We start from the raw sequence: 27584 nt of genomic DNA, 5'->3' as shown, positions 1-27584 counted from the left end.
CTACACATTAAAAAAAAAAAATCTTTAAATGTTTTGGATTCTTTAATGAAAAGCATTTCAAAATGATCTTGACAAAACTCAGGACTATATGAAGAAAACTCACAAACAATAGGATGTTTAATGCAGCTTTTTCTATTTATGCCCTCTACAAGTATTCATGACTATTTCTATTATTTTTATATGGTCCTCAAGTTTTGTATTCCAAACTTCACAGGAGTTTCACAAAATGGAGTATTTTGTAAAAAAGAACCAGAGCACTTAAAAAAAATCTTCATATTGTTGTTTAATCTGGTTGGTTTAGGAATTTTTTAACTACTTTATGTATATTAAAAAATCATGATATCAAGAATGGTCTTACTGGTGATGTATTAAGCTTAGAAAAATAAGTTCTTCTTACAAATGAAGAATTGCAAGATTTCAGGCTTCTGGGCACATTCCCCCTAATCTTTTCAGAAAGGCAGAAGAGAAAAAAGTTCATATAACATCTAAGTCAATTATTAGACCAGAATATCTTAGTGCTTTAAGGTGTTTAGAATATAAATGTGAAAGAAACTTTTTAACAAGTTATACTCTGAGCTCACAGGGATATTATGCAGCTCTGTGTGAGGGGTAAATGAAGAGCTCCAAAATGTAGTGGCACTTTTTCTGGGAGAATTTTCACTTTATAATGTGACAGCTGCTTTGCTTATCTTTCAGTAACAAAGGGAATCTTATTCAGGAAATTCAACAGCATTCCAATATTGCTGAAGGATCAACCTCCATCCCACCCTTTATTTTAGATCACTAGAAAGTATTTTTCCAAAGGATAGGAAATATTCCAGCAGTAAATTTAAAAATAGATGGAGATAGAAGAAATATTCCTTCTAGACCTTCTGATAAAATACAGTAATCTTGTGTATATTAGACAGGTTTAGCAGACTATTAATTTAGAAGGACAAACACCAAAGAACTCCGTTTTCAGGAATAAAAAGACAAAATGTAAATTTTCACTGAAAAAGGGAATGAATAACATTATATAGAAATACCAGTTCAAGAGAATCTTACTTAGCATAGAATTTTTGCTGGCTTAAACACAAAGAAATTGTTTAGTGCAGTGTAAATAATTTCCAGTGAGCAAGCACCAGTTAAAAGCAGGATTAAGCAACCATATGCCAGAGAAATACTTGCTAACTACAGCAGAAAACACTTGTTTAAATTTTCTTTAGAAACCCAATTAAAAAACTTTCTACTAGACAAAAGAAATGAGGTAATAAAGCACCCTCTGAAATGTGTGGTTCATCAAAAAGAAATATTGGTTAGCACCAAAAAAGCTGGCAATGATCAAAACAATTGCTAAGACATGTAAACATCCTCTGCTCCAGACTGTCCCTCCACCACAGCCTCTGATACCAGAAGGCACTTAGTTGTTAATACTGACTTATTAATGACTGCAATCTTAATTAAAGAGCGGACCTCATAAAAAGTGACTTCAATATGTCATTTGCACTGTGAGTAAATAAAATACTCAGTTTTTCTTTTTTACCAGTGGCCACAGCATTTTTTCAGGGCCTTTTCTACGCTGGTACAGAGGATGGTTTTTAAACCCATGGCAGTTTTATGACAGCTATAGAATTAATGCTTTGGTCTTCTTACTTTCCCTGTTTCCTGCTGAAGGTCAGAACATCTTCATTTAGCTTCCATCAGCAGAGAGAATATTAAAACATGCAAAAACCTAAGCTGATGCTGGTTTGCCCCTTTTCAATCTCTTTTTTAGTCTCCTAAAACCAGGTCTCCGCAAAGGCGTGTTCGCTAGAGGGGGAAGGACTCCGCAATTCCCACTTAGGATTCACAATTACGAGCAGTAAGATATGTGAGCCCTCTCACCCTTCGAAGCAGTGCGCTACAGTGAGGACCCATCTCCTGGCGATGAGGACGCAGCCACAGACGTGTCCGCTGGGCTGGCTCTGCAGGGAGCACTGCCAGGGCCAGCGGCCCGGCCGGCTGGTCCTGCCGCCGAGGATCCTCTTGCTCATGCGGGCGGCGGGGCGGCGGCCGCACTCTGCGGGAACAGCAGCACACGTCAGGTCCTCCTGCGGCACGGATGGGCACAGGAGGCTGGCAGCACTCAGAATCAAACTCAGTATCAAACACCGAGGCACTTCTTGCATTGCTTTGTGTCAAAGGATTCGCTTTCCGGTTATTAATTTTGCCTGGATCAGCCTGAAGTATTAACCAAGCCAAAGTTTGGAATATTAACTTGGAGGTTTCCTGATGTCTTTTTCCTTCTAGCTAGCAACGTGTTTGGCCTACTTTGTGTTATGCAGAATTGATTCTGGAAAATCTGCTCAGCAATAATAAGGTTTTCAAGTCGGGTGTGAGGTTAATGTCATGCCGTTTACTCAGCTACACAGCAAAACGTCATTTTTGCCTGCAGAAATTACTAAGGGAGAATATTTAAAGATCTGAAGACATTCTAGTACTTTGTCCATTACACTTTACAAGCCACTTCCACTAGAAATTATACCAGACTACCATCTGCCAGTTACTACTCTAAAATAATGCTTCACTTTTGTTTCACTTTATTTTCTGGATTTGAAAGATGCCAGGCTTGTTTTGTATCCTGTTTATACTCAGTCTAATTTAGAGAACAAAAGAACACCACCAGTTTCTGCAACTGGCATGCCAAGGGAGGATATGCTGCCATTGCATGTATCTGGGAATTCAGTGCTAAAGAAACAAACTGGAGCAATGGTTATTTGTACTTTATAATTCTTACTGTATTTATTTAACTTTGTAGAGTAAGCAACATATGTCAGAACATAATACCTTCAACAAGCTTTCAGAAAGCTCCTTTGAGCTTTTTCCTTTCTCTGACAAGTAGCAAATGTTTTGATTAGTTTCTCACATTTAGCTCCTGTCTTGTAATTGCTTTTCCCTGACTCAAGCTACTTCATAGTCCAAGTGTTCTTCAGCAAATCTCTCCTTGTCTGTAGAAGATGGTTTCATCACAGATGAAGAATTTTGTGGATTTTCAAACCACTTAAAATTGCACAACCTGCTGTGCCAACAGACTTGGTCCATAACATTCTACTTCAGGTTCTTCTGTCCCCTTGAACTTAACAAACAGATCACAGCTCCAACTCCCAGGCAGATAGTTCTGCTAACCTCTCTTCTGGTTAAGGATATCTTCAGCAGGAAATTTTATCAAATTACTTTTTGAAATCTAACTGCTGACAAAACTCCTTTTGTGGTGTCAGGAATGGGCTACCTTTACACACAGCATCCTAGTCAAAAAATAAGAAAAGCTGATGAAATTGAGTATAGAAAAATAAACCCAGTGCAAAACTGGATGTTGCATAGGTATAGTAAAAATTTCGGAATCAATCAACACTAAACCTCTGCATTTTTTAAGTGACTTAACGCATTCTGAATAATAGGTATTTTATAAGCACTTCTCTCTTACCTTCTTTAGTGCAAAAGAGAGCCACTTTGCTTCTGCTTTGACACGTCTGTCTAAATATGGAAACAAAACATGGTGGAAATCTCATTAATTAATTAATTTTGGCAAACTGAAAATCAGCACAGGTATTGTATTCATTGCTGTAATCCAGCTGTTAAAAATTCCCTCAAACTGTAAAAAGAAACTCAAGGAGCTTCCTATGCCAGACCATCCATGGCTTCCAGCATCTGCCTTAAGATAATTCAAAATATTAGTTCAGCTTTACAATACATTTCGTGAGTAGGTGGCACGTATTTTGCAGACTACCTTGCTCCCTGGGCATGGCTCCAGCTCTGAGGTCAGCTGGGATGCACAGTCTGTCCAGTTCTTACAGCACCTGAAAGCACAGATTGCCAGTCTCCCTTACAGTCAAAGGAAGGATTTGCTTTGAAATGCCTTTGGTAACAGATGCTCTTCCATGCCCTAAGAGTTTGGCTACTTTAAAAGAATCCAAGTCTGCATAAGTAGACAAAAACTTACTAAACTAGAACAACAAGAACTTATAATTTCTGTTGAAAATCTTCAGATAAGAGAGGGAAGAATTGATTTTTTTTGTCAAGGGAAGAGAAATCACAGTTAAATCAGCAAGCATTGCTGCCCAACTAGCTGACTACCTTTTTATTTCCACAATTTTTTCATTCCTAGTGTGTACATGCTTTTCTGCGTCAGGTGCAGAGCTACATTGGACTGGACACACAGGTCATTCCCTTGTCAGGTAATTCTTTGCACTCTAATCCCAGCAGGTAGGTAGTATCTTTAAAACTGCAACCACCTAAAAAGAGGCTGCATTTCATGTTAAATTACAGATAATAATGTGGGCAAAACAACAGTGTCAGCCAGCCCACCAGATTACCTTGAATCTGGAATTTAACCAAACCTTTGTTCCGTACGTTGCATATACCTCATTCACTGTGAAAATCAGTCTATTTCTCTTCCTGAAAACCCAGTTCATAAAATTATTATTCTAGAGATAGTAAAGACAGGAAATCAATTTCAGGAAATAAAATTTTGTGCACAATTCTGACAGGCAAAGAAAATATACAGAATGTAACTGAGACCAGCCATGCTCATGTTTTACACTTGTTTCTTTGACTTACCATAGAGCCAGTTCTAAAGAGAAAACTTTAAGCTTTTATGTGTGCATTTTCTGCACTGTGCCATTCCTTCCCATGAAAACTTTATGATTTAGTGGTGTGTTTGTTAGTTCTTGGCCCAGCTCCCATTAGTCCAGAAGCCTGGCAACTCCTTTAACCATACAACATACTCCACAGCACAAAGGTTTTCCATGCTGCAGCTGATCCAGATGAATACACCTAGACTGCAGGACTCAGGGGCACTTCCTAGTCATCTGAACAGGATGCCAGATGCAGCCAAAACAAAAACAGCCTCACCCTTCATGCACCCTTTACCCCTTAGCTCCTCACTTCTTGTTATCCATTTTCTGAACTCAGGGGGACTGGAACATCTGCTTCCTACATGTAACTTTCACTTATGCAATATATCCTCATTACTGATTTTTTTCCCCTTCTTTAACTTGCACTTTGGGCAAAACTAAATTTTTTGCGACTAGAATTTGTAACTCAGAGGCTCCAGATCCGTTACCTCATATGTCTCCTAGAAGACCTCTTTCAAAAATGTCAAAAAGTACCTTGAAATTTCTGCTTTGCCCTTTAGTGACTGAACAGAATATGATTGTGGATCTGCCTTTGCATCTGGTCACAAGGTGTTTATTCTTGTATTACTCTGGAGAAAAGCATTTAGATACTGTTAGGCTAGAGGAAAAAAGACAGTGAGAAAGGAAAATCAAAGAGTTAAAAAGACAACTTTCAAGTATCAGGCACCATTCAGTAATGGCCTTTTTAGATGAAGAACTATAAGTTAACTAAAAGGAATGGGAAAAATACTAATGTAAAACAAAACAAGTACAAAACTGAGATGTAAGAAAGCAAAATTAGGTCCTTGCCAGGCACAATTTTTACAGTGCTCTGCTACTAGGGAAAACTTTGACCACAGAAAATAATGGAGCCAAGCAAAAGAAAAGTAGGTTTCTTCCTCAGATTTTTGTCTTCACATGTATTCTATCTCTGCAGTTACTAAAGACAATCTTTTCTTATGAAACAGAAGGATTTTCTATGGAAGGAGGATGTTCTGAGAGCTCCTGGGCATTTCAAACAGAATAGGGAAACCATGAATCTTCTTTTGAAGAATGCAGTTGCCAATGGGGATTAGGTGGCTCTCCCAGTTTTGCCCTGGATTTCCAGTTCACTGGCTCTTCGAAGTCACACTTTGAATGTCTCGACCATGAGATCCTGGCTTCTCATTAGTAACTGAACCCTATTTAGTTGGGTTAAGCAAAAGGAATATACCATCATCTGAAGCCAGAGCTAAGGAAACCTACTGTGAGTGGATATAGCCTCTACTGAAGAAGCTGTGGTTGCTCCAGATTCATGAATCCAGACTACACGGGCTGCAGAGGATGGTAAGATGTTGGTGCAGATTTTGCTATACAGCACTTGCTGGAATTTCTTGCTCAGCAGAGATTTAATGAAGCAGTTTGGTCCAGGTCCTTCAAGGGCATCTCCTCTGTATCACTCAAATGCTGTTTTTCTACGCTAATGGGCCCCTGAGGATTCACAGAATGGTCTCAAAAGACACTGTAGTGGTTGCAGACACTAAAATAACTGTACATTCTATCTTAACAACTGACATGAGTATGTGCTGGGATTTACACACGGATACCATGGATAAGAAGAGCTTACCAAAGACCTGGTCATCCTGCATTGGTAAGGGACTACCCACAGCAGTGAAATAGGTCTTTTTTTACCTGTTACTTACCCATTCACTAGAAGTGCGTGTAAAGTGGATGCATTTTTATTCTTCCAGTCTGAGTGTAGATTCAGCCATTTTTGGTCCTGCATTTCCTCATTCTCTATTACAATTTCTGTTTTGGATGGTCCTCTGGAACAAATGAAAGACATTGATAGAACTTCTGGTAGGTTTCTATGTTACAGTTACGAAGGTGAAGCGGCCCTAACATATCTGTTTACTCCAAAGATATATGTCTGAATGATATGGCAAAGCCACGAGTGCCAGATACACACTTAGGAGAATGAAATCACCCCAAGAAGCCAGGCCAGCCACGTTGTATTTCCCAACAAGAAGCAGAATTGGAATCAAAAACAGCAAGAATCTTCAGGTGGCATTTCCTGTAATGCACACATTGATGCTGTTACAGCAGTTTCTTGGCCTCCCAAAATGTGGGGGGAAAAAAAAAAATAGATCTTCATATGTTACAGAGGTAGCAGAAAAAATATCTTCTTACATTCCTGTCATTGGAAATCCATTAAAATTTTACAGTAAAAGCAGTCTAGGTCTTGTTAGTAAGACTTGAGAGTATCTCTGAAGTCCAAGCTGCCCGCTTTGCAAAACAGAACAAATCACTAGTAACAATGTCAAACCCGTTCTTTTGCAGCAACCTACACAAGTATGTCAGGGTTGGAATGGTTCACCAGGGTTGGAATGGTTCACCGGGAGATATTTTCATATATCCACTACCTCAATCTAGTTATTGCCTGATAAGACTCAAGAAATTGCTATTTTCTTAAACCTTGACTGCCAAATGGAAAAAAAATAGAGCATTTCTCAATTACTTTACTTGTCACACAGCTTTCCAACACAGAACCATTCATGATTAGCCATCAATCCCAGTCAAAGGCCAAATTCTAAATCCTTATTCATGGAAAAGAGAATGAGAGAATTTCAGAAAAACTGTGGTGTGTCCTTAAATTGGCCTCTGAACCCAATCTCTCATGATAGTACCTGGTAATGCCAGCCAGAATATTAGTTTGTCTTCAAGTCCAATTCTCAATACTGACTGTATTTCTTTTTTAAAAAATCTTTACAAAACACCAACATTCTTTACCCACTTGATTGCATAAACTAACAGAGATCAAAGGAATTCTGTTTTCTGGTAAAGTTGTCAGTGTAACCATATGGAAACATTTTCAACACAGCTGGCAGAACAAACCAGAGTTTGAGGTCACAGCCCTGGACCTTGCCTGTTACATGACTTATTTTTCAGAACGTATCATTCCATGATCTGCTAACCAGAATGTGCAGGCATATGTTTGCTGTAAAAGGCGTTTTCTTTCCCAGTGCCTGTTTTTAGTATACACATAAAGATCTCTCTTCCGTATTTCCCAGCCTTTTTCCTACCAAACATATGCAAACCCTTTTCTTACAACATCCTGCCTTATGATCTTCTCTGAACAGTGATGTTCAGCATTTCATAATTTTGTAGAGTGGTATTTTATGAACTTGTAAACAGTGTCTGATCTATAAAATATGTAACTCAAAAGAGTGCAAATATCATGCAAATGAATCTAAATCATCAAGTGGCATATAAAATACTGGATTGTTTTGATGAAGCCTGCAGTTCTGAATTACAGATTACAGTGATGCTACAATCAGAATTAAGGATATAATGTACTTCTAAATTAAGGTAACAACCTACAAAACACTTACATCTGCATGAAAATTTGTAATTATTTTACTTAGCAAAGGTAATATCACACCTATACCTTTCTTCTTTGGTGGTAACAGCTTGATATAAAACACTCAAAACCAGGATACCTTAATTTATATCTTTAGAATGGCTTCTATATTTATGTTCCCCCCTTGATGCTGCTTATAAAAGATTTTCTTTTAGATAGCCAAGAGCCGCCACTTGTCTCCTTTCATCTATCTAATGAAAAATAGCCAGAATGAAGGGGAAGTAAGAGCCTCATCTCTAAATGAAGAAACCTGGAGACAATGGTCAGCATTTGTGTGGAGACCAAAGCATTGTCAGCTAGAGAATGAGAGAACATTAGCTAAAAACCATAGGAGTAAAGATTCAGGTTGGTGAGAGTTTCTAAGTGTGAGCCTTTCAGAGGGGCTGCTGGACCAGGAGTACACATTACACCATGGATTGTAAATCATTCAGAGAAAAGGGGAGAGGTGGAGCAATGGGTACTCATTTCAGCCAGCCCCATCCTGTACTCCAGAAACACAGCAGGCACCAGGTTCTACTTGCTCCCTCTTGGAGCTGTAGCACACATTTTCTTCTGAGTTTCTAGGACAACAAGGTTATATTGCTAATTACTTGTAGACATCCAGCTGCAGCTTCAAGTTCAGAAACAGCTCTCCTGCCAGTTTTTTAGTTTAGTGGCCTGTTGAAGTTGCAGTATCTTTCAAGCTTTCAGGCCAAAAAAAATAAAGACTGTTTTTATGAAAGGCATTCACAAGGCTCTTTCCCTCTCTGCAGTTTTCTGTTTTCCCCTTAGGTTTGAATATAGCATAACCACTTTGCTTAGAAATGGTGTGGATTGTAAATTAGTGCTTTTAATTATTACCTGTACTGGCAAAAAGAAAAACTGAAACAGTATTTGTTGGCTGAAACCATACATACTGGAAGACAGTGTGCAGTTTTGAGGTACACCAGTTTAAGATGATATTTAGAAACTGGAAAGGATCACAAAAATGGCTTTCAAATTTTCGAGAGGCCTCTGGCACTGACTTGACAAGGAGGAGTTGAGGATACTGAACTTGCTTACTCTTGTGAGGAGGAAGCTAAGGGCAATCCAATAGCAACCTGCAACTACTTGAAGAGGAGTTAAAACATGACTGAAACAACTTTTTCTCAATAGTGCTGCATGGTAAAACACAGGGAAATTGCCTAGACCTACAGCTTTGGAGACTCACAGCACATGAAAAGGAAATACTTTTTCATTAGGAAGGTGAATAGTCCTGGAACAGAGAGTGCTATCCATCAAAGTTCTCAAGACTTGCCTAAACAAGTGGAGCAGTAGAGCAGTAGTTGAACTGATCCCATTTGGCAATAGGTCTCCTTCAAGTGGGAGAAGCACTAGATGTTCTGCAGATGCCTGTTAGAGTGAGGATTTTATGATTCTTTTGCACAGCACAAACACATTGTAGTGACCAGAGGCTATGATGAAGAGCTGAATCTAAAGAAGGCCAACAGTTACTAGAACAGATTTTTCACACAGCAGAGCATATTTTAGCATTACAGAACAACGACAGAATCACAGAAATAATTAAGTTGAAAAGAGCTCCAAGATCATAAAGTTCAACCAATATCTGTATGTAGATATCTGAAATACCCATATTACTTCAGGAAGTCGATTAATGACATCTACAAACTTTAGACATTCATACCATGGTAACAATTATTCACATCTTTTAAGTGGTGATTTTTTGTACCAGATCCCTCACGGGACTTTCAAAATAAATTATAAATCCTATCTGCACCACATGACTTTATAACATTTCATAGTGCTATTAGGATAAAACTATTTGCACACTCAAGTATTATTTTAAAACCCATGTGGTTCTAAAAGTCTGAACAGACCATAAAAATTTAATTTTCTCATGTGTCTAACATCTGCAGTAAATCTTTTTAACCAGAAGAGCTGCACTAGACCTTCTATGCTCAAACTACTTGAACATAATACTCAATTAATATTTTTTTGGGTTCCTGTAATCTCAGCCTATGGGATCCTCCAAGACTGTGGAAAGTTCCATATTAAAGCAAGTTTACAATAGATGCATGACAAACAGCAATGTTTTATGACTTTTTTCTCCTCTGCATTTGAGGTGACAGGAATACCAAGTTTAGTGGTATAAGACAAGTGTGACTTTCCCACAGATTTTCATTAGGTCTTCTGTACTTCTTTCAAGAATAAAATGGGATTCAGACCTATGAAAAAATTCTTCAACGAGACTTTCACTAAAAAGTTAGCCATCAGAAATTCAGCCAAAAGGAATCTTATGAGGACATCTTATAAATTCTCCTAATTCGAAATAAGATCAGCTATATCTAAATTCTCTCTGGCAGAATTTCATGCCCCCTGTTTGCACGAAACTTTAACGATGAAGAATCATCAGCATTTCCAGTCAATATATTCAAGCAATTTTTTTTAATAATGTTTATTCTAAATTTTCCTACTTGTCATTTATCCACATTACTGTGCCTTTTTTCCATCAGAAATGGAGAGCAGTTTATTTGTAACCTTCCATGTATTTCAAGGCTCCTATAACTCCTTTCCCCTGACTGACCAAGCAGAGTTTCCAATCTTTCTTCACAGACCATGCTTTCTAGTCTCTGGTCCTCTCTGCTGACCAATTCTCATTTAGTCCAAATCTAACACAAACTGAAGACCACAAAGTGATTACACATAAACATTCTTGGTTAATTCAGGCCAGTCTGCCAGCTTGTCAGAATCTTTAAATTCTAATCCTGTCCTCCAAAATGCTTTCAGATCCTCCCAGCTTGATGCTGAATGAGAAATCATCAAGCCTGCTCTCCACTCCATCATTTAAATGACTCACAGTACCACTGCATCCTCCCTGGCACACTGGCATGCATCTAGCCCCCCACCAATACATCTTTATGCTTTGACAAAGAATCATCAATATTCCCATATCATTTCATCTCTGTCCATTGTCCCTTATTTATTTCCTAAGTCATTTCACAGAGTGTGAAAGTTAAAAGTATATCACATCTACAGTTTTTTTCCCCATCCACAGTGTCTCTGGTATTTCAAGGAATAAATTAAGGGATTCTGACATGATTTGCTACTGATAAACACATTCTGTCTGTCATTAAGACCTTATACTTCGTAATTTATTGGTAATTCAAGCTAGGCAAGTAGTTTGTAAATCTTCGTATTTCATTCTTTTATCCTTTTTAATGAAAAATGACATACCAGTTTCCTCTGTTCTCTGTAACTTCTCAAACCTATGGCTACCACTACTGTCAGCCATAATGGAGACCCATCAGAACCATAAATATTAAATGCTCTTAGATGATCTCAACAAAACTAGCTACTTTGGAGAGCATTGCATTACCCATTAATTTCTTACTCTAACCCTCTTACTTAAGTCTTTGCTACCTTAGTAACATAACATGATTTCCTAAAGGTTTCTTTGTGGTTTTGTTTGGGTTGGTTTGTTGTTTTTGTTGTTGTGGGGGGTTTTTTTGGGGGGGGTTGTTTGCTTGTGGTGGTGGTGGTTGTTGGTTGTTGTTTTTTTTTTCCCCTGTATAATATTCGTGGCTTTTCTCATTCATTCTCTGGACACTTATGGTTCTATACCACTTCTTGTAGGTTTGATCTACATGTTCACTCTCTCTAGAATTTCACTTTCCATGTCAGGTAACCCTACAGCTTGTGCCTTAGCTGAGTTAGTCTTGCTTCTTCACAGAAAGATGTCTGCTAGCTCTAATGAACATGACAGGGAAATAAAATTCTAACATATCTAATTCCTTTAATCTAGAAGTTTCCTTTAAGTTGATTAAAATATATTTAACAAGCTCTAAAATTGGTTATTGCAAAACCAGGTAAAACATTTCAATTTGCAGTAGCACTTACATAACGCAAGTAGGAATTTCTAAATTTTACTGATTTTTAAATTTCAACTTAAAAATTAGAATATTCTTCAAACAAATTTAATTTCAAGCTATGGATTCCCTTATATGTGTTTAAGAGAGGAACTTTTAGAATTAAGAGAGAAAAAGAGAATGCAGTCTGTGTTCTACATTACAAATGTAGAAAAGTAGTAAAAGTGTAGAAAAGTAATGTTTCATTAGGTAATCTGTACAATGGAAATATTTAATAAAAAAGTATTCAGAGCATTCTAGTCTGCTGCCTGCTGATCATTGTCCACAGCAGTTAAAGTTTACAGTGAAAAATAAGCACTATGACTTGCATGCTTAATTACAATGAAAAACAAAGAAAACAAACTAGAAGGCAGGGACTAATTTTAAGTTATGAAGTTCATCATTCTGTTTCTAACACATTTGGGATACTTCTGTACAGCAATCTTTTCAATACCTCATTCTCCCTATTCAATTTGGAAAAACTCCTTCAAATGTATTAAGCTGCAAGTTTAGAATAAAGAATAATCCATTAATTGGATTACTTCTTGCTTCCAGGTAACACTGACATGCTTTAGTTTAGTTTCTATAAGTCCATTCTTGTAGGCCTCATGTGACAAGCAGGTTTGAGAAAGGAAGCTTTGAGTTAGGCCAGAAGGCAATGAATTACACACATCATGGGCACTGATTTAAAACAAATTAGGCCTATTTCAGAGCTGGAACAGCATCTGTTTCCTGTCTGTATGTATTGCTTAAAATGTTCCTTGGTCTTGAGCAGAATTCTCTAAAGCCACAGCTGTGCCATAGAATATGGAGTAGAAGATCAAAACCTTGATTTTAACTGCATTAAAATCAGAGATTTCTGAAATTTTGAAGTGAAAACACTTTGAAACATAGAAATTAAAAGTATTCACTGCATTGACACCTATGATTATTCTTAAAAGTTTTTGGTAGAAAGTTGGTAATCACTGTGATATTTTCAAGTTTTAAAATCTCTCAGTTTTATCTCCTAGCTGATAAACTAGTCAAAACTATGAAGAATGACTTAACTACACTGAAAAATAAAAATCGCTTGCTTTATGCTTGCTTTGCATGCTGGAATAGAGTTAATTTTCTTCTCAGCTAGTATGGGGTTGTGTTCCAGAAAACAGTGTTGATAATAGAGGGCTGATTTCCTTCTTGCTGAGCAGGGCTTACCCTGAGTCAAAGCCTTTTCTGCTCCTCAGCCCATGGAAGCAGTGACGGGGCTGGGGGTGCCCAAGGGCTCAGAAGGGGCCACAGCCAGGACAGCTGGCCCCACGTCTCCAAAGGGATATTCCACATCACACAGGTCTGTGTTCAGTCTGCAAAGTGGGGGGAAGGAGAAGGAAGCTGGGGGGAGATGTCTGGAGTGATGGCATTTGTCTGCCCGAGTCAGCACCACAGCTGAAGCATCCTGTTTCCCTGGAGGATGGCTTAACAGCTGCCTGCCCGCGGGAAGTGGTGAATGAATTCCTTGTTCTGCCGTGTTTGAGTGCATGGCTTTTGCTTTACCTGTTAAACTCTTCATCCCAACCCATGAGCCTTCTTATTTCTACTCTTCTGAATTGTCTTCTCCTGGCCAGCAGGAGGAGTCAGCAAGTGGCTGTCCAGGGCTGAGCTGCTGGCTGCCATTAAACCTCAACTCTGTTCTCTGAGCCTCTGAATTACAGGTTTCATATAATATCATTCTGTAGCAAAACTTAAAGACCAATTGGGAGCATCTAAAGTTAATAAAGCTCAAAATAAAATCTAGATTTCCTTAGCTGGAAGTATTAATTCAACTTCAAATTAAATGTAAAGTCCTTCATTTAAAGTCAATTAGCTTTTCATTTTAAAAATAAGAAGGATGTATTTCAGAGAAAAAATGTTTTGAAAAAAAATTTAGGTGTTTAATTTCAAAAATTTGAAACAAATAACTTGATTTTTAAACCTTTTTTTCCCCTGTAATGAAACTGAATTTGAACAAAATTCACTTCTTTATTCAACATCATCCTTTACAGAAACATTAATCACTAAGAAATCTTCCCATAGCATAATTTATGCTGTTTTTTTAAAGACATGTAACAAATTCATTCTTTTATTACTGATTTCTTCTTTTCTTACCTTGAACAGAACTTGAGAGCCACAGTCTCACAGGCATTTTTAAATTTTTGAGAGCTTACTTTTTATATCTAAAGCTACGCTGACATCATTCCATGAGCTAAGATTACCCTTGAAAGGACAGCTGTTTAATAATGTCTGTTTAATGATACAAGTTTTCATCCAGAGGACATCTTTCATTGGGATGCTTGGTAAGAGTTGAGGAGAGGATGTGGAGGTCAAGTAAGACTTTCCTGAAGCAGGAAGAGCAAAACTGAAGGAAGACCTGTTTGCCTGAAAGCTTGTCTGATAAAAGATGCTGTATTTCTTGCAGTCCTTGCTCCCTTCAAGGTCTTAAATCATGTCACTAAATTACAGAATATATATCAGAGTCCCATCCAACCTGACCCTGAGTATTTCCAGGAATAGGGTGTCTACATTTCTCTGTTCCAGTTTCACCATCCTCTTTGGGAAAAATTTATTCCTTAAGTCTAATCCTAAACTAGTTCAGTTTCAATATATAAGTCAGAAAAACCTCAAAACACTTCAACTTGCAGATTTCAGAATAAATTTTCAATGCAGAGAGATTTAATATCTGTTTAGTGTTAAATGGAGTAAACTTGAATCTAGAAGCCCCTGGATTAAAAATGAAAAAGGGGGCAGTAGGTTTATAATGTACAAGTTAGGGAATAAAATGATTTGAAAGAGGATTTGTGACCAATCATTAGAATAAGAACATTTCCTTCTTTGGTAGTATTCATGTATCTTTCTTTTAGTCAATCACAGAATGGTTGGGTTTAAACTGCATATGTACACAAAAGATGAGACATAATCTATTAAATATTCATCTAGCACAACTCTAATACACTGAATAAAGTCTACATAATTTAACATTGGTTTATTATTGCTCCAATTTACTAGAGCAGCTTTCCACATCTACCACAGCTCTATTTTCAGTAAATTTCAGTAATCAGTTATTAGTTGCCATTTTAAAAAAATTAAATGAAATGTGAAAAGCTGCTATCTTTCTGCTTCACCAACAAGATTAATAGAACACTGTGGCCATGGAAAACATGAATAGATTCAATGTAGGTTAATAGTATTTTACATTCTGTTGAATGGGTCTAGAAATCTAGATTAAATTATTGAGTTCAAATTCTTCCTCTTTGGCATGGAATTTGTTTCACTAAATGTCATGTTTATCCTTGGAGAAGATGAAGTTTCATTCAAAAGTTCAAATTTATTATGTGGGATGACAGAAGTATTCTGGATTTTGTTTCTGTTATGTTCTTTTAAGCAAATAAAACATTAAGCTGAGCTTCCATTATTCCTCTTGGATAAATAGTTACAGAGTCATTAAAGAAAAACAAATTAGATCATGTAAAAACAAGAGATTGTTTGTCCAGCAGCTTGACCGCTCAGCTGTCAACTATTCAAGATCTTTATACCAAAGACATTGAGTGAAAAGTACCAAGAAAGACAAAAGGCCAGGCAGCAACAACAGCCTTGCCCAACCCTTTCAGAAATACATGCACAGCAGATGCTACAGCAGAGGAAAGAAGGAAAAAGAGCTACTGGTTTCAGTGGACCACCAGTGACACAGCCTCTAAGAAAAGGAGCAGGAAAAAACAACAGTAGATTTTTAAAAACAAGTAACTTGATAGACAGCTGCGATTTTACACTGATAGTAGACGAGAACAAGCAGGTGAAGTAAAATTCCCCTGTACTCCTCTGAGTACAAGCTCCTGAAGTTTATTATATTTGATATATCATCCTAGTGCAGCTAAGAAAGACAAATTATTCCACTATATTTTTACAGAATGACAGAACAACTCCACTACTGCCTTTATCAAATTTCAGAGCTGAGCAGACCATGCTTTTATGATCACCATTTCATCAACAAGTATATTAAAGTGGGTTTCTTCAACTGAACATCATGTCAAAATACATTCTTCCAACATAGCGTTCTGAACCTACACAGTACACCCATGCTCAGCAGCACAGCCTCTAGCACACACCAGGACAGATGTGAGACTGACTGCTGTCCTGTTCTATACCTGTGTTAACAGAGAAACCAATTGCCAGAGACTGCATTTAAATTCACTGCAGTGAAGTTTGGGACTCAGTCAGAAGTCTCTGAATAAACATACATATCCTGACATAAAGAGGCAAACAGATTAGGTGACCTGATAGCCCCATCTGGTTGTAAACTGTGAAACCTAAGACTTGAGCATTCCTATTAAGCTCTTAGCATTACAAACAAACAAATTTAACACTTTTTGTACTAGAGGAAAACATAAGAACTGTTAAGAATACACGTTGCATAGCTGAAGCACCAGCCACCAATAATCCAGAGCCTTTCAGAGAATGCTTGGAACTTGCAGCTTTATGTGATGTTGCATCATGCATCACACAACACATTCCATGAGTTGCGCTATGAAAAAACTGGAAAACCACTTAGTCTGTGGAATTATAATTGGCAAACATCCAGGAAAATTGCTTGCATTTTGTGAAATAGGCAGAATAGAATTAACTTTAACATTGCTTCAGAGTCAAGGTTTATATGTTCCAAAGGGACAGAGTGTAAAATGAAGGGTCTGGAAGGGAAGCTGTATGAGGAGTGTCTGAGGTCAGTCAGTTACCTCAGGAGGGTGGGTAAGCAGAGGGGCAGGCACTGATCTCTTCAATCCTGTGACCAGTGACAGGACTCAAGGCAATGGTATGAAGCATCAAGGGAAGTTTAGGTTAGGGAACAGGGAAGGTTTTTCACTTGGCACTGGACCAGGCTCCCCAGGGAAGTGGTCACAGCATCAAGCCTGTCTGAGTTCAAGAAGAATTTGGACTGTGTTCTCAGGCACAGGGTGTGATTGTTGGGGTGTCCTGTGTAGGGCCAGGACTCAGTGATACTGATGGGTCTCTTCCAACTCAGTATGTTCTATGATTCTGTAAAGACTTACTAGGATGCTACATAAAGCTGAAGTATAAAGATAACACAAGTAATTTTTAGATACACTAAACTAGGTAGAGGAGTATAAAATTGTTGTGTGTTAGAATGGCAGGCAGTCCATTTACAGGTGACCTTCACCCCAGAGCATCTGTTAGAATGGATGTCAAGTATCCCTGCAGTGCAAGACTCTACAAAGTGCTGACTCCCTAACCCAGGGTCTTTATCCTCTTGTGTACTTTGAGAAAGGTACAAAGAACATGCATGTCAGTATGTGTAGTGGAGAAAAGCCAACAGAAAAGACATTTCTTAATTCAGTCTGGCAATCAGACACTGGCAAAAGATGGCCTTACATACCATCAGATTTGCCTCTTCCTAGTAAGACACAGCTGTGAATATCAGAGCAGCTGAACTTGTTTTTTATCCAAGTTATATTTTGCATCAATTATTCCACAATCTACTGCATGCAATAAGACACTTAGAAGCTATCTCTTTTTCTGAGTTCCGTAAAGATACCCTCTCTTTAACAATTTGTTGTTCAGAGATGCCCAAGTTAAATACATCCACTTGTCTAACTTATAGCATTTATTGCAGAATGCAAATAAATTAAGATGATTTTTCCTGTATTTCCTAAGTTTGCTTTAATTCTTTAGGAAGAAACAGAGCCAAGCAATTCTGAGCATCAGCAATAACTGTAAGTTCAAGTACTGAGACCTGGCAAAACACTATTATCTTTTCAAAACACTCTTTTAATACAACGATGCAATGTTTATAAAGTGGTGAAAGTACCTAGATTTTAGTGAAATTCTGTTCCTGTGATAGTTCACAAAATTTTGTTACCTCTTTTCTCTGTGAACCATTTCCACACTAGGTCTAACACTGCAGTGATCAATGAGAGTTCACATCTAACTCCAGCACTCCAGTTGTCCTAAGAAATTCATCAAAGCTACAAACTACTGACCTTACCCTAAACCCATCTGATTGCAGGCCAGTTGGCTTAAGTTTTCTTGCCACTCATCAGCACAAACATGGTTATCAGCAGCTGACCTGTGAACGGTCAGGAGCATCAAGGAATTCGCATTTTTAGACAGTGTAACTGGAAAGAAAAAAAGGAAGAAAACTTCATTATTATTTCAAATAGTTTTATAGATGGAAAACTGAAAACAAACAACTACATGCAAGGTTCTTCCAAGCTGCTGGCATTTTTCCTAGCTCTACATGCTGAATAGCTGTGCAATTTAAAACCAAGGCAAGTGTAGTTATCAGAAACTTACTAAGAGCAAACAGCACGAGACACTGAACAGCAAAGGCTTCAAGAGGGCAAGAATAAACACAAATACTTTTAATTCACCAGCCCAGATTCACATGGGTTGCTGACAGCCTTAATCTTTATAGCCTTAATCTAGTTAGATAATCTAGATAGAAAGACCACTACCATTTTTTCACTCTTAATCTATATATAGAAGTTCAGGAACTGCTTTTGTCACATGGAAAAAACGATTCTCTAATAGTCCTTCCAAATCCCAACATCTTCTTAATCTCTTCTCTATCCACAATACCTTCCAGATTACACACATCATCTACACAGTTTCTTGCTGTATCACTTTTCTTACATCTTTGCACTGTGACACTTCACACTGAGCTTCTGCTTTCTCTTTTGCCCACCTCCTTGTATGCTTTCTTAACCTCAGCCCAGTCTTCGCTTTGCTAATAGAGGGAGCACCTCTCCACCACTGTATTCTGAGTTAAATCACCAGTGATTACTACCATCACCCAAACACCACTTTGAGGCACCACAGAGCAGAAACTTACCACAGTCCCATTCATCTGAGCTGTCACTACAGTCTGGCTGCCCATCACACCAGAGTTCACGTGGCACACATTCATGGTTGGCACACTCAAGTTCATTCTCTTCACAAAATGCTGCAAAGACAAAAAACATGCTTCTTCCTGAGAAAGACATGATCAAAGTGAAATTCACACTGAGACGAAAAATTGAGATGGAGGGTGAAGTTAGGTACATATCAGAATTACAGAAAAGTAAGTGAGACGCAACAAAATTCAGCATGGGTACCACTGATGCAGAAGGTGGTTGCTGCCATGCAGTGACAGAGGGCATTGCAATTCAGAGGGAAGGAAGAGTGTCTACAAATGCAAGATCTGTGATTACCTAGTATCATTTGTGGTCTTGTTATATGAAACCTGTCTAAGCACCCCAGAAACTGTAAGAGAAAATGCTTCCATGCTTTTTAACCAAATGATTCAAATTTGCTTAATTCTTCATGGTTTTTGAAAAAATTGTTTTACCACAATGAATATCTATTTCATCTACAGCAATTATAAACCCATTTTTGAGTTTGCCTTTGCTTTTGGAATTTATATATATATTTTTATCTCCACTTTAGAGTTAGAGAACTACTGTACAGATAGACATGTTCCAGTTCACAGCTGGTATCCTTACATACAGATTTCCAGAGTCTGTTCAGTATGGGAACCACAAGAGCTTCCATTTGCAAATGACTTTCAGTTTTCCCCTAACAACTTCCCTTCCAAAAGGCAGGTGTGAAGAAGTATAGTACCTTCCTCACTAACACACTTCCAGTTTCTATAAACCTAACCATTAGGGAATTCTGAGACCTGGGGAAGGGCAGAAAGGGACTGAATGCATGGGAGGGAGCTGCATTTAGTTGTGCCCATGTTTGGCTGAAGTACAGCATTTATACTGCCATACAGTCCAAGCATTTATTTGCAACACTAGTCCAAAAAGTGCACCCCACAGTGAAAACCATACAGATAGAGCACCCTGATCTTTCTGGCTCTGGAATAAAACATGCAAAAACAGAAAAAGCACTTTAACTCCACCTCCCAGAGAGAGCACAATTCAAAAACTGGAAACCCTTCGCTGAGAAAACTTTCATGCCATTTTAGAATATTCAAGCCCCAACTCAAAAGCAGACAGGAAATATACTCTGGTAATTATAAACTAGACCTTTGGTAATATTTTCTCTGTCATGAACTTAATGTGTGATCACAAGGAAACCAATTTAATACCACCTCCACTGTTTAGATTACAGCACAGGGCTTGGAAATTAAATTGTATAACCTTTACAATGAAAAGCAGATTAAGAAATGTTTTGTGAGCTTCAGCTTCTCAAAAAGAAACAAAGTTTGATCTAGTGATACATGCAGGCTGCTGTTTATTTTGGCAAACACATTCATAGGTTTAACTCAGCACATAAAATGTGCCTACTATTCTGCTCCTACCAACAGAACTCCAGAGATTCAGGAGCCACTTCTTTTAAATCACAACATTATATCCAAACATCACAGCAAAACTGAAGAAATACCAGGTTTACTCAGAGAATGAAAATCTTCAGTTTTCAACCAACTTTACCAACCAATGATCCCTCCTTTCTTGTGCAGACTTTCTCCCAGTACATCTTACCTACTTCCTGGCCTTGGGAACATGCTCACAGACCAGGTTTTCTCAAGAGAAGAGAATTCAGAATACCACTGATATGTTAATGAAAGTGGAGCTCACATCTCAAGGCACTCACTCCCAGCTGATTATTGAGGGTGGGAGCCTGCAAAGCAGCTGCTGTTTGCAGATGTTCCACCACTTCCCATCCCATTCTCAGATGGAAACAGTGGAGACAGAACTGAGGGCAGCCCCTGCAGGGGACCAGGGGACCTGCTGCACACTGCCAGCATTCTGAACAGACTTACACTGTGCACATGGACAGCGTGCCCATGCCTCCAGTGTACCCTAATGAGGTTTGTATCTTCACTGTTATCACAGTTTGGATTGTGGAAGAAATCTGTGCAGCCAAGTAGGGAGGCAGAAGCTAAGAAATGTCAATCAGGAAAGAAACTAAATAAGGAAGAGAGATATATGACATTTACCAAAAAACAGATGAGAAGTAAAATCAAGTAGAAATCAAGGGGAAAATGTGCAGTGAGCAGCTATGAGCTATGCCTGTATGGAATGAAGTTGAGGAAACTTGGGAAACGATGTAAAAAATCTACAAGGAATCAAAGTGCAAAGGCACAAGAACAAGGAGAGAGAAAGAGAAAAAAAAAAGAAAACGAGGATGAGAGTGACCAAACAGACAGCAAGGATCCAAGGATGTGAACAACAAAGGACACAAGATGAGGAAAGAGAGAAACTGGTGCCATAGACAAACTGAAAAGAGAACTGAGGGAATGACTGTCTTTCTCCCTATAGAAAGCATAAAGCATTTTTACTTCGATTTTATTTTTGCACCCCAACATCCCAAAAATGTGATCAGCCTTTTAAGGGAGTAACAAACTGCATGAGTCCTTACAGCAATTCTTTTCATCCATCATGTCAGGGCAGTCTGGGAAACCATCACAGATCATAGTGTGTTTGATGCACAGCTTCTTCAAAGGACACTCCCAAAGACCTCTTTCTCTACAACCTGGAGGCAGAGAAGCACAGTTCTGAAATACTTGCATGCAATATTGAATCAACTGTTTTCTTCCTTAAAAGTCCTGAAATTCACCAGATATTTTCACTTGCAATATAAATTTTAGAAGGTACCAAGAGTAGTTACTAATGAAGAAATGGAAATAAGATTGACACAGTGTAGACTTAAATGACAATGGATAAATGGATCTAAATATTAGAACACTTCATAATACTTCAGTGTTTTTTAAACAATAATTGTATTATGATTATATATTATACATAATTATAATGATTTAGGCATTAGCTCAATTAGCTCAAAACCCATATGCCACTATTTCTGAGATACATTTATGAGCAATATAAGAACTTTTCTAATCCTGAAGTCTGTAGGAATTCCTTGGTCTTACAAAAGCAAATCCTATAAAAGCATAGAATCTCCATGAAACACCGTAGAAATACATACTTTTTTTTCAGCAGTGATGATGCAGAATCTAACACAGAATCACAATGAAAGTTAGGAAGAGAACTAATACAAAACTATGTCAAAGTGCTTTGACATTAAAATTCCTGTTGGTCAGCCAGAGGAAATTAAGAATAGCCCAAGCTATCTTTTAGAAAACTGTTTTCTCTTGTTTTATTCCACTTTTTATTTCCATCAACTAATAAAGTATTTTACTGCGATGCCAGTTTAAATATTTGGACATACTAATGTCCTGCATGTCTGACACTCTAGTTTTATAGGGAGCTATAAAAATTATGTGTTGTCCTGACTAAACCAGATTACTTGATTGCCTTGTTTGGCCTGTTCTATAGATGGAACTTTTCATTTTAATCCAAGGGCAAATTCAATTAATAGCCCTGATATTCACACATGCAAATAGTTCAGGTATAAATTTAAAAGCAGAATTTAAAGCAGCATCTCTCTTTGCCTGGACCTGGAACTGTGAAAGTGTATCAGCAGTAAGTTACTAAGCAAATATATTGTTTCCAAGAAGTTTTCATTCAGAAGTACACACTTTCCAAATATGAACCAGAGAATCCCTACTGGATTACTTGAAAAATCTATTCAGGTTTTAACTGTACCTGGATGTTTGGAGTGCTTGATTTTGTTTAGATTTGAAAAAAAACATGTAAATAAATGTTAAAGCCCAGAGAAATAAACAGCCTTAACCTTTGAAACTAATTCCTCATGATCAAATAACTTTCCAAGTCTCCTTCTTGACAATATTTGTAATAACTATTAATGAAAAACTAATTGAAATTAAATAAAATCTCTATGTTATATAGAACAAGAAATGCCATGTTAGGATCTTGATATGAATATAAAATAAAAAAGCTTAAACTCCTCATAATTTATGAACCTTACAATTTTTTAGCAGTGTTTACAATTCATTAAATACATATTTGAATTTCCTCTTCATCACAGGTTGTAGTGTTACACTGTGAAATGGACCAGAACTTTACAAAACTAATCACAAGGACAAATACAGACAAATCCCAATGAAAAATTCACTGCTTACTGAATTCAGTGTTCAAATACACTGTTTTGTTGGTAGAGATCATCTACCATTTGCAGTATTTATATTTAATCTCTAATTATTTTTGTGACATGCATTTTTAATCCAATGAAAGAGAAGTGAAAATAGAGGTAGGAAAACTTGTCTATATATATATATTACCCCCATCTCAAAAATACATTTTGACAAGAGATATGGTTTCAAATACGATCTCATCTTCATTCTTCTTCATAATGTGAAGGAAGCTACCAACTGCAATCCATATATACATTTCCCATGCAATTATCATTAAATCATTAATACTAAGACCATCATAAAATACTACAGATCACAGAAAATAGTGAAAGACAGTATTGGTTATGAAGGTTATGTCCTCAAGTTTTTTAGTAGGTGTAGGACCCTTTCCTGTGCCCTGCCAGAGGTACAGTTCAGCAGCCAGCAATTTAATGCATTCAATTACAACCAACTATATTAAATACCACAAACTCTCATGACATCTTTCATAATAATATATTTTGGAAATTGCCTTTCCTACACTTTATTGCACTCAGAAGTCTCATTTCCAGTAATCTCAGTCAATTTTTCTCCCCAGATCCCAGCGTAAGTGGCACTAAAGGCTCAGGATTTCACTGCAATGGCATGGCTGAGATGTCCTCTCACAAAGACCATGTGAAAGCATGGCAGGGAGTGCTAACAGAAGGAGACCATGTGTGCTGAATACAGCTCTACTCTGCATGGGGAGAGTATGCCTCAGTCCCTTTGGACTGTTCTAGCTTACATTTTTGGGCCAGAGTAGTCTAAGCATAAGAAAGCTAGTCTTTTTCAGCCTCCCTCTCCCTGCACTGTAAAGCTGTTCCATGTCTGTCATTTAAAGCACTTCAAATACAAGGGTTTAAAATTAAACATTGAGTGATTTTTAATATTAGAGAACCAATTCAAAAGGATAAAGCTAATAAAATTTGAGCTATCCATTTATACATGGAAAGATCATCAAGTTTTGATTTTTTCCTGCTCACATGGAATATGAGTAAGTCAAAGACAGTCAATTCTGGAGCTTTACAAGGACTTTTTGTTCTTCAATAACAGTATTAGCCCTGGTCAATGTAATGTCACTCTGACAGCGGTAATTTCCTAGATGATACAGTCTTCTGTATTTATAGAAACTGATAAGAATTCTGCTGATTGCTTGTGACATTCTGTCTAGACTTGAGAGAGAGATCCACTCGAGAAATGAATGTTACGTATTAGAGCAACATTTCATATGTTAATGTCTAGGAGAATAAAATTATCTTAAAAGACACATAACATAACACTAAGGAGTTCACAATTGGTGGCAACAAAAAATATTTGGCAAGGAGGACAATTGAGACAATTGATTCAAGGTAAAGAAATGTCAAACTCTGAAAGAGTCACCGTGATGATCAGCTCTGACTTTCCTTTATAATCCAAACAAGAGAATGACCTAATGTTAAATCATATTTCAGAGAACATATCCTTTTTTTCCCTTTCTTTCTTTCTTTTTTACAGGGGTGGGGGAAGGGAAAGAAAGAACGAGGAGAGAGAATACAAGCATATTCTGCAAACTCCCAGAGACTGAGAATATATCATACATTGGGGATAAATAAACCCTTGGCTACTGCAAGCATTTAAACAATCTGCTTTTTAAAGAGAAGCATTTTATAGGGCTGCCAAGACGGAATTTTAGCCTAGCTTCAGTTTTCTGGTGTTGGATGTTATTTTATAAAATAAAATACTCTCAGAGGAGTAGAAATTCTCTTATTGCCATGGCTTTGTTGTTCATACAAACTCTGCTTCCCTTTTAACCCATTCTCAGATTAAAAAAAAAAAAAAAAAGGTTGTGCACCTTAACCCTACTCTGCTGGAATGTTTTTCAATCCTTTGTTCATAAGCACATCTCTTCTCTAAATCCTTAGTAATGTATAATTATTCTCTTTGCCTCTAGGTGTGCATGAAGATCTCCCTGAAAGCTACAGCTTAGTTAATGAAGAAATATTTAGAACTCACCTCACTTTCTGAAACTGTCCTGCCAGCATGTACAAGGATATGTAGTGACCAAGTGATTTCTTGATTATTTCAGGCTCAATACATCCCCTTAAGTTAAAAGTCAAAAGCATCTATACTAAAACAAACTCAAACTTTAAACTTTAAGGGTTTATGCTTGTACTTGTAAATTGTGGTTAACCAGTCTGAAAAAAACATGCAGAATCCACTTCAGCAGCACAATGTATCATAATGACATCTTTTGTCTATACATCGTAATGAGCACATTATCATGTACAAATTTAAAACGACATTTACAGATTTAAGATTTAATCTGTCAGGGAGTTACATTTTAGCTCAGTAAAGCTGTCAGCAGTATGAAAAGAACTAAATCTGCAGATTTTTTTTAGCTTGATTCTTTAATGAATACTCAAACATCCCAGAGTATGGTTACCAGAATCTAAATTATCAGTTATCACAAACTGTGTTCATGTTGATTAAGGAGGATTCTCGCTATAGTATTTTTACTGTCTTTTAAAAAACCCAGTACTTATAAACATACAAAAAAGGGGTTTGTTCTCTGAACTCTCACACTACCATTCAAGTAACTGAATAAAAGACAAAGCTCATTTTCTAATGATGCAGCTAGCCTCCATTCCAGCTCATTGAGTTTATTTACCACAGCTGTCCTCGTCACTGTCATCCTCACAGTCAGCTTGACCATCACACCTCCTGGAGGCCAGGACACACCTCCCAGAACGGCACTTGAAGTGACTGGGCGAGCATTCTGGCAATGACAACCAACAGGCAGAAACAGGACACAGTAAGATACAAGCTTCATCATGACACGGGCACTTATTTATCACCAGGGCTGCTTTGGAAGGGTAAATAACAGGGCTACAATGCTTGTGAGACTGGAACTATGTATCAGGTGAGATTCTTTATAACTGCACCAGGAAGTGGTGGAGCAATGTTTTCCAGAGCTCTCCCTCACATGCTGCCCTCTATCAAATGTCACTGCCTTGCCAGATCACTGGCTTACACACTCTTCTCCCCACTGAAGATGGTTATGCATTGAAATAACTGGTGTTATGCATTGAAATAAGTATATGAAATCCGCTGGGGAAAGGAAATAAAAAGAAAAAAAAAAAAAAAAAGGAAAAAAAAAAAAAAAAGACAGAGAGAAAGAGAGAGAGAGAGATTGGTAATTGTGTCTATTTCACCCAGGTACACCTTTCCACTAATTAACCCTTTCACTGTTTCTGCCTCATCTCACAGTACCATTTTGGGGAAAAGGAGTGGAACAGAGTTGGCAGATCTTTAAGGAACTGTTTCATTGTGTGCCAGCAATTCCCTGGGAAATCCAGCAAAGAGCCTGAGAGACTGACATGGCAGAGTAGGGGAACTCAGTCTGGAATAATTTCCACAGTTTAAATATTGTCATTTAAAGAGGAGGTATGAAAAAAAACAAACACCAGTGACTTTGGGAACCCATTTAAATATATTATTTGCTGTAATATGTATAGGAGATACCTTCCACATCTTCATCTGGTGTTAGACAAGTTTGGTTGTCAGAGTTCTCATCCGGAAACTGAGTGCAGTCTGTATCTTCTGGCCACTGCAGACCTACAATCCCAAGCACAGCCTCACAGCGTTCCTTAGACTGTACACATAATGTCCTGAGGAGACAAAGCAGAATTGCACCAAGTAACTGGATGAATGCCTCAGAAATTCACAAATACTAGAAGTTAATAAACCTAGCCAAAGTTAAAGATGAAGATCAAGAAAAAAGATCCGTTGAACAGATATTTTAATATGGAAAAATAAATATATCAAAGAATGCTATCACTGATACATTATTTTAAGTTACTGTTCTGCAGTTATGTCATAAATAGGTTAATAACCAAAGATAACTGCTTATAGGCATGCTCTCCTCTGTAAGAGATGGCAGAGGAAAACAAAAAACAAACACATTCTGTACTAGTGAGATGCTACCTCTTCTGATTGTGCTACCTCAGAAACCACGTGGTTTCAGAAGGACAAAATATTTAAGCCTGAAACCTGAGTGAAGAACCCCCCTCAGGTAATTCAATAAAATTAAAACTTCAGGAAAAGCAAAGCTCAGACCAACTCTTGAGGCTGATGTCAGTTACAGCAACAGAATACCTTCTACATCTCCACCTGGTGTTAGACAAGTTTGCTTGGTCAGATCAGGGAAAGACATGAATATAGTCCTTCTGCAGCGTTTTTTAACCATATAAAAGATGGGACTCACTGCAAAATTTGTTCAATCCACTGAGACTGAAAATCTTCCATCATGTCTCTCAAAATAACCACTGTCAAATGTTTCAAAATTACAAAGAGAAAATGCACAGAAAAATCCCCTATTGTTTGAAACATTTAACCACTACATTTTTCTGGGATCCCAGCTGTAGGTTAAAAAATATTCAACCAAATGATCCCACAGTTATGTTTTTGTTTTTTTTTTTTTTTTCTTTCACGTAGCTTTTAATTTGTCTTTATGTAATTTGGTTCATGTTTACACATCTTTCTTCTAGAGACTCCTTTCATGGAGGGCATTTTATTCCACTCATTTTCCTTTGACCTTTTGATGAATGGAACTTGTTTATTTTCTTGCAATTAGCTTTAGAAAATGTTGTGACCAAAACCAACGAAACATA

General features: G+C 37.5%; 1 protein-coding gene across 2 annotated transcripts in view; it reads right to left on the bottom strand.

The window, feature by feature from the left end:
- Nucleotides 1–27584, bottom strand: part of CORIN (corin, serine peptidase) — a 115202-nt gene that overhangs the window by 4451 nt on the left and 83167 nt on the right. For both annotated transcript variants that reach the window (XM_066317045.1, XM_066317046.1), the window contains 8 exons: nucleotides 26437–26582; nucleotides 25583–25690; nucleotides 21282–21395; nucleotides 18769–18879; nucleotides 17923–18052; nucleotides 6314–6436; nucleotides 3443–3492; nucleotides 1864–2038 (listed from right to left, as the gene is read on the bottom strand). In XM_066317045.1, coding sequence (XP_066173142.1) covers nucleotides 1864–2038; nucleotides 3443–3492; nucleotides 6314–6436; nucleotides 17923–18052; nucleotides 18769–18879; nucleotides 21282–21395; nucleotides 25583–25690; nucleotides 26437–26582 — 957 coding nt within the window. The remainder of the gene's footprint in view (nucleotides 1–1863; nucleotides 2039–3442; nucleotides 3493–6313; nucleotides 6437–17922; nucleotides 18053–18768; nucleotides 18880–21281; nucleotides 21396–25582; nucleotides 25691–26436; nucleotides 26583–27584) is intronic.

This window comes from Sylvia atricapilla, chromosome 4, assembly GCF_009819655.1.
Source record: "Sylvia atricapilla isolate bSylAtr1 chromosome 4, bSylAtr1.pri, whole genome shotgun sequence".
Taxonomy (NCBI): domain Eukaryota; kingdom Metazoa; phylum Chordata; class Aves; order Passeriformes; family Sylviidae; genus Sylvia; species Sylvia atricapilla.
Note: the sequence above shows the minus strand (reverse complement) of the source record. Positions and strands in the feature narration are given on the sequence as shown.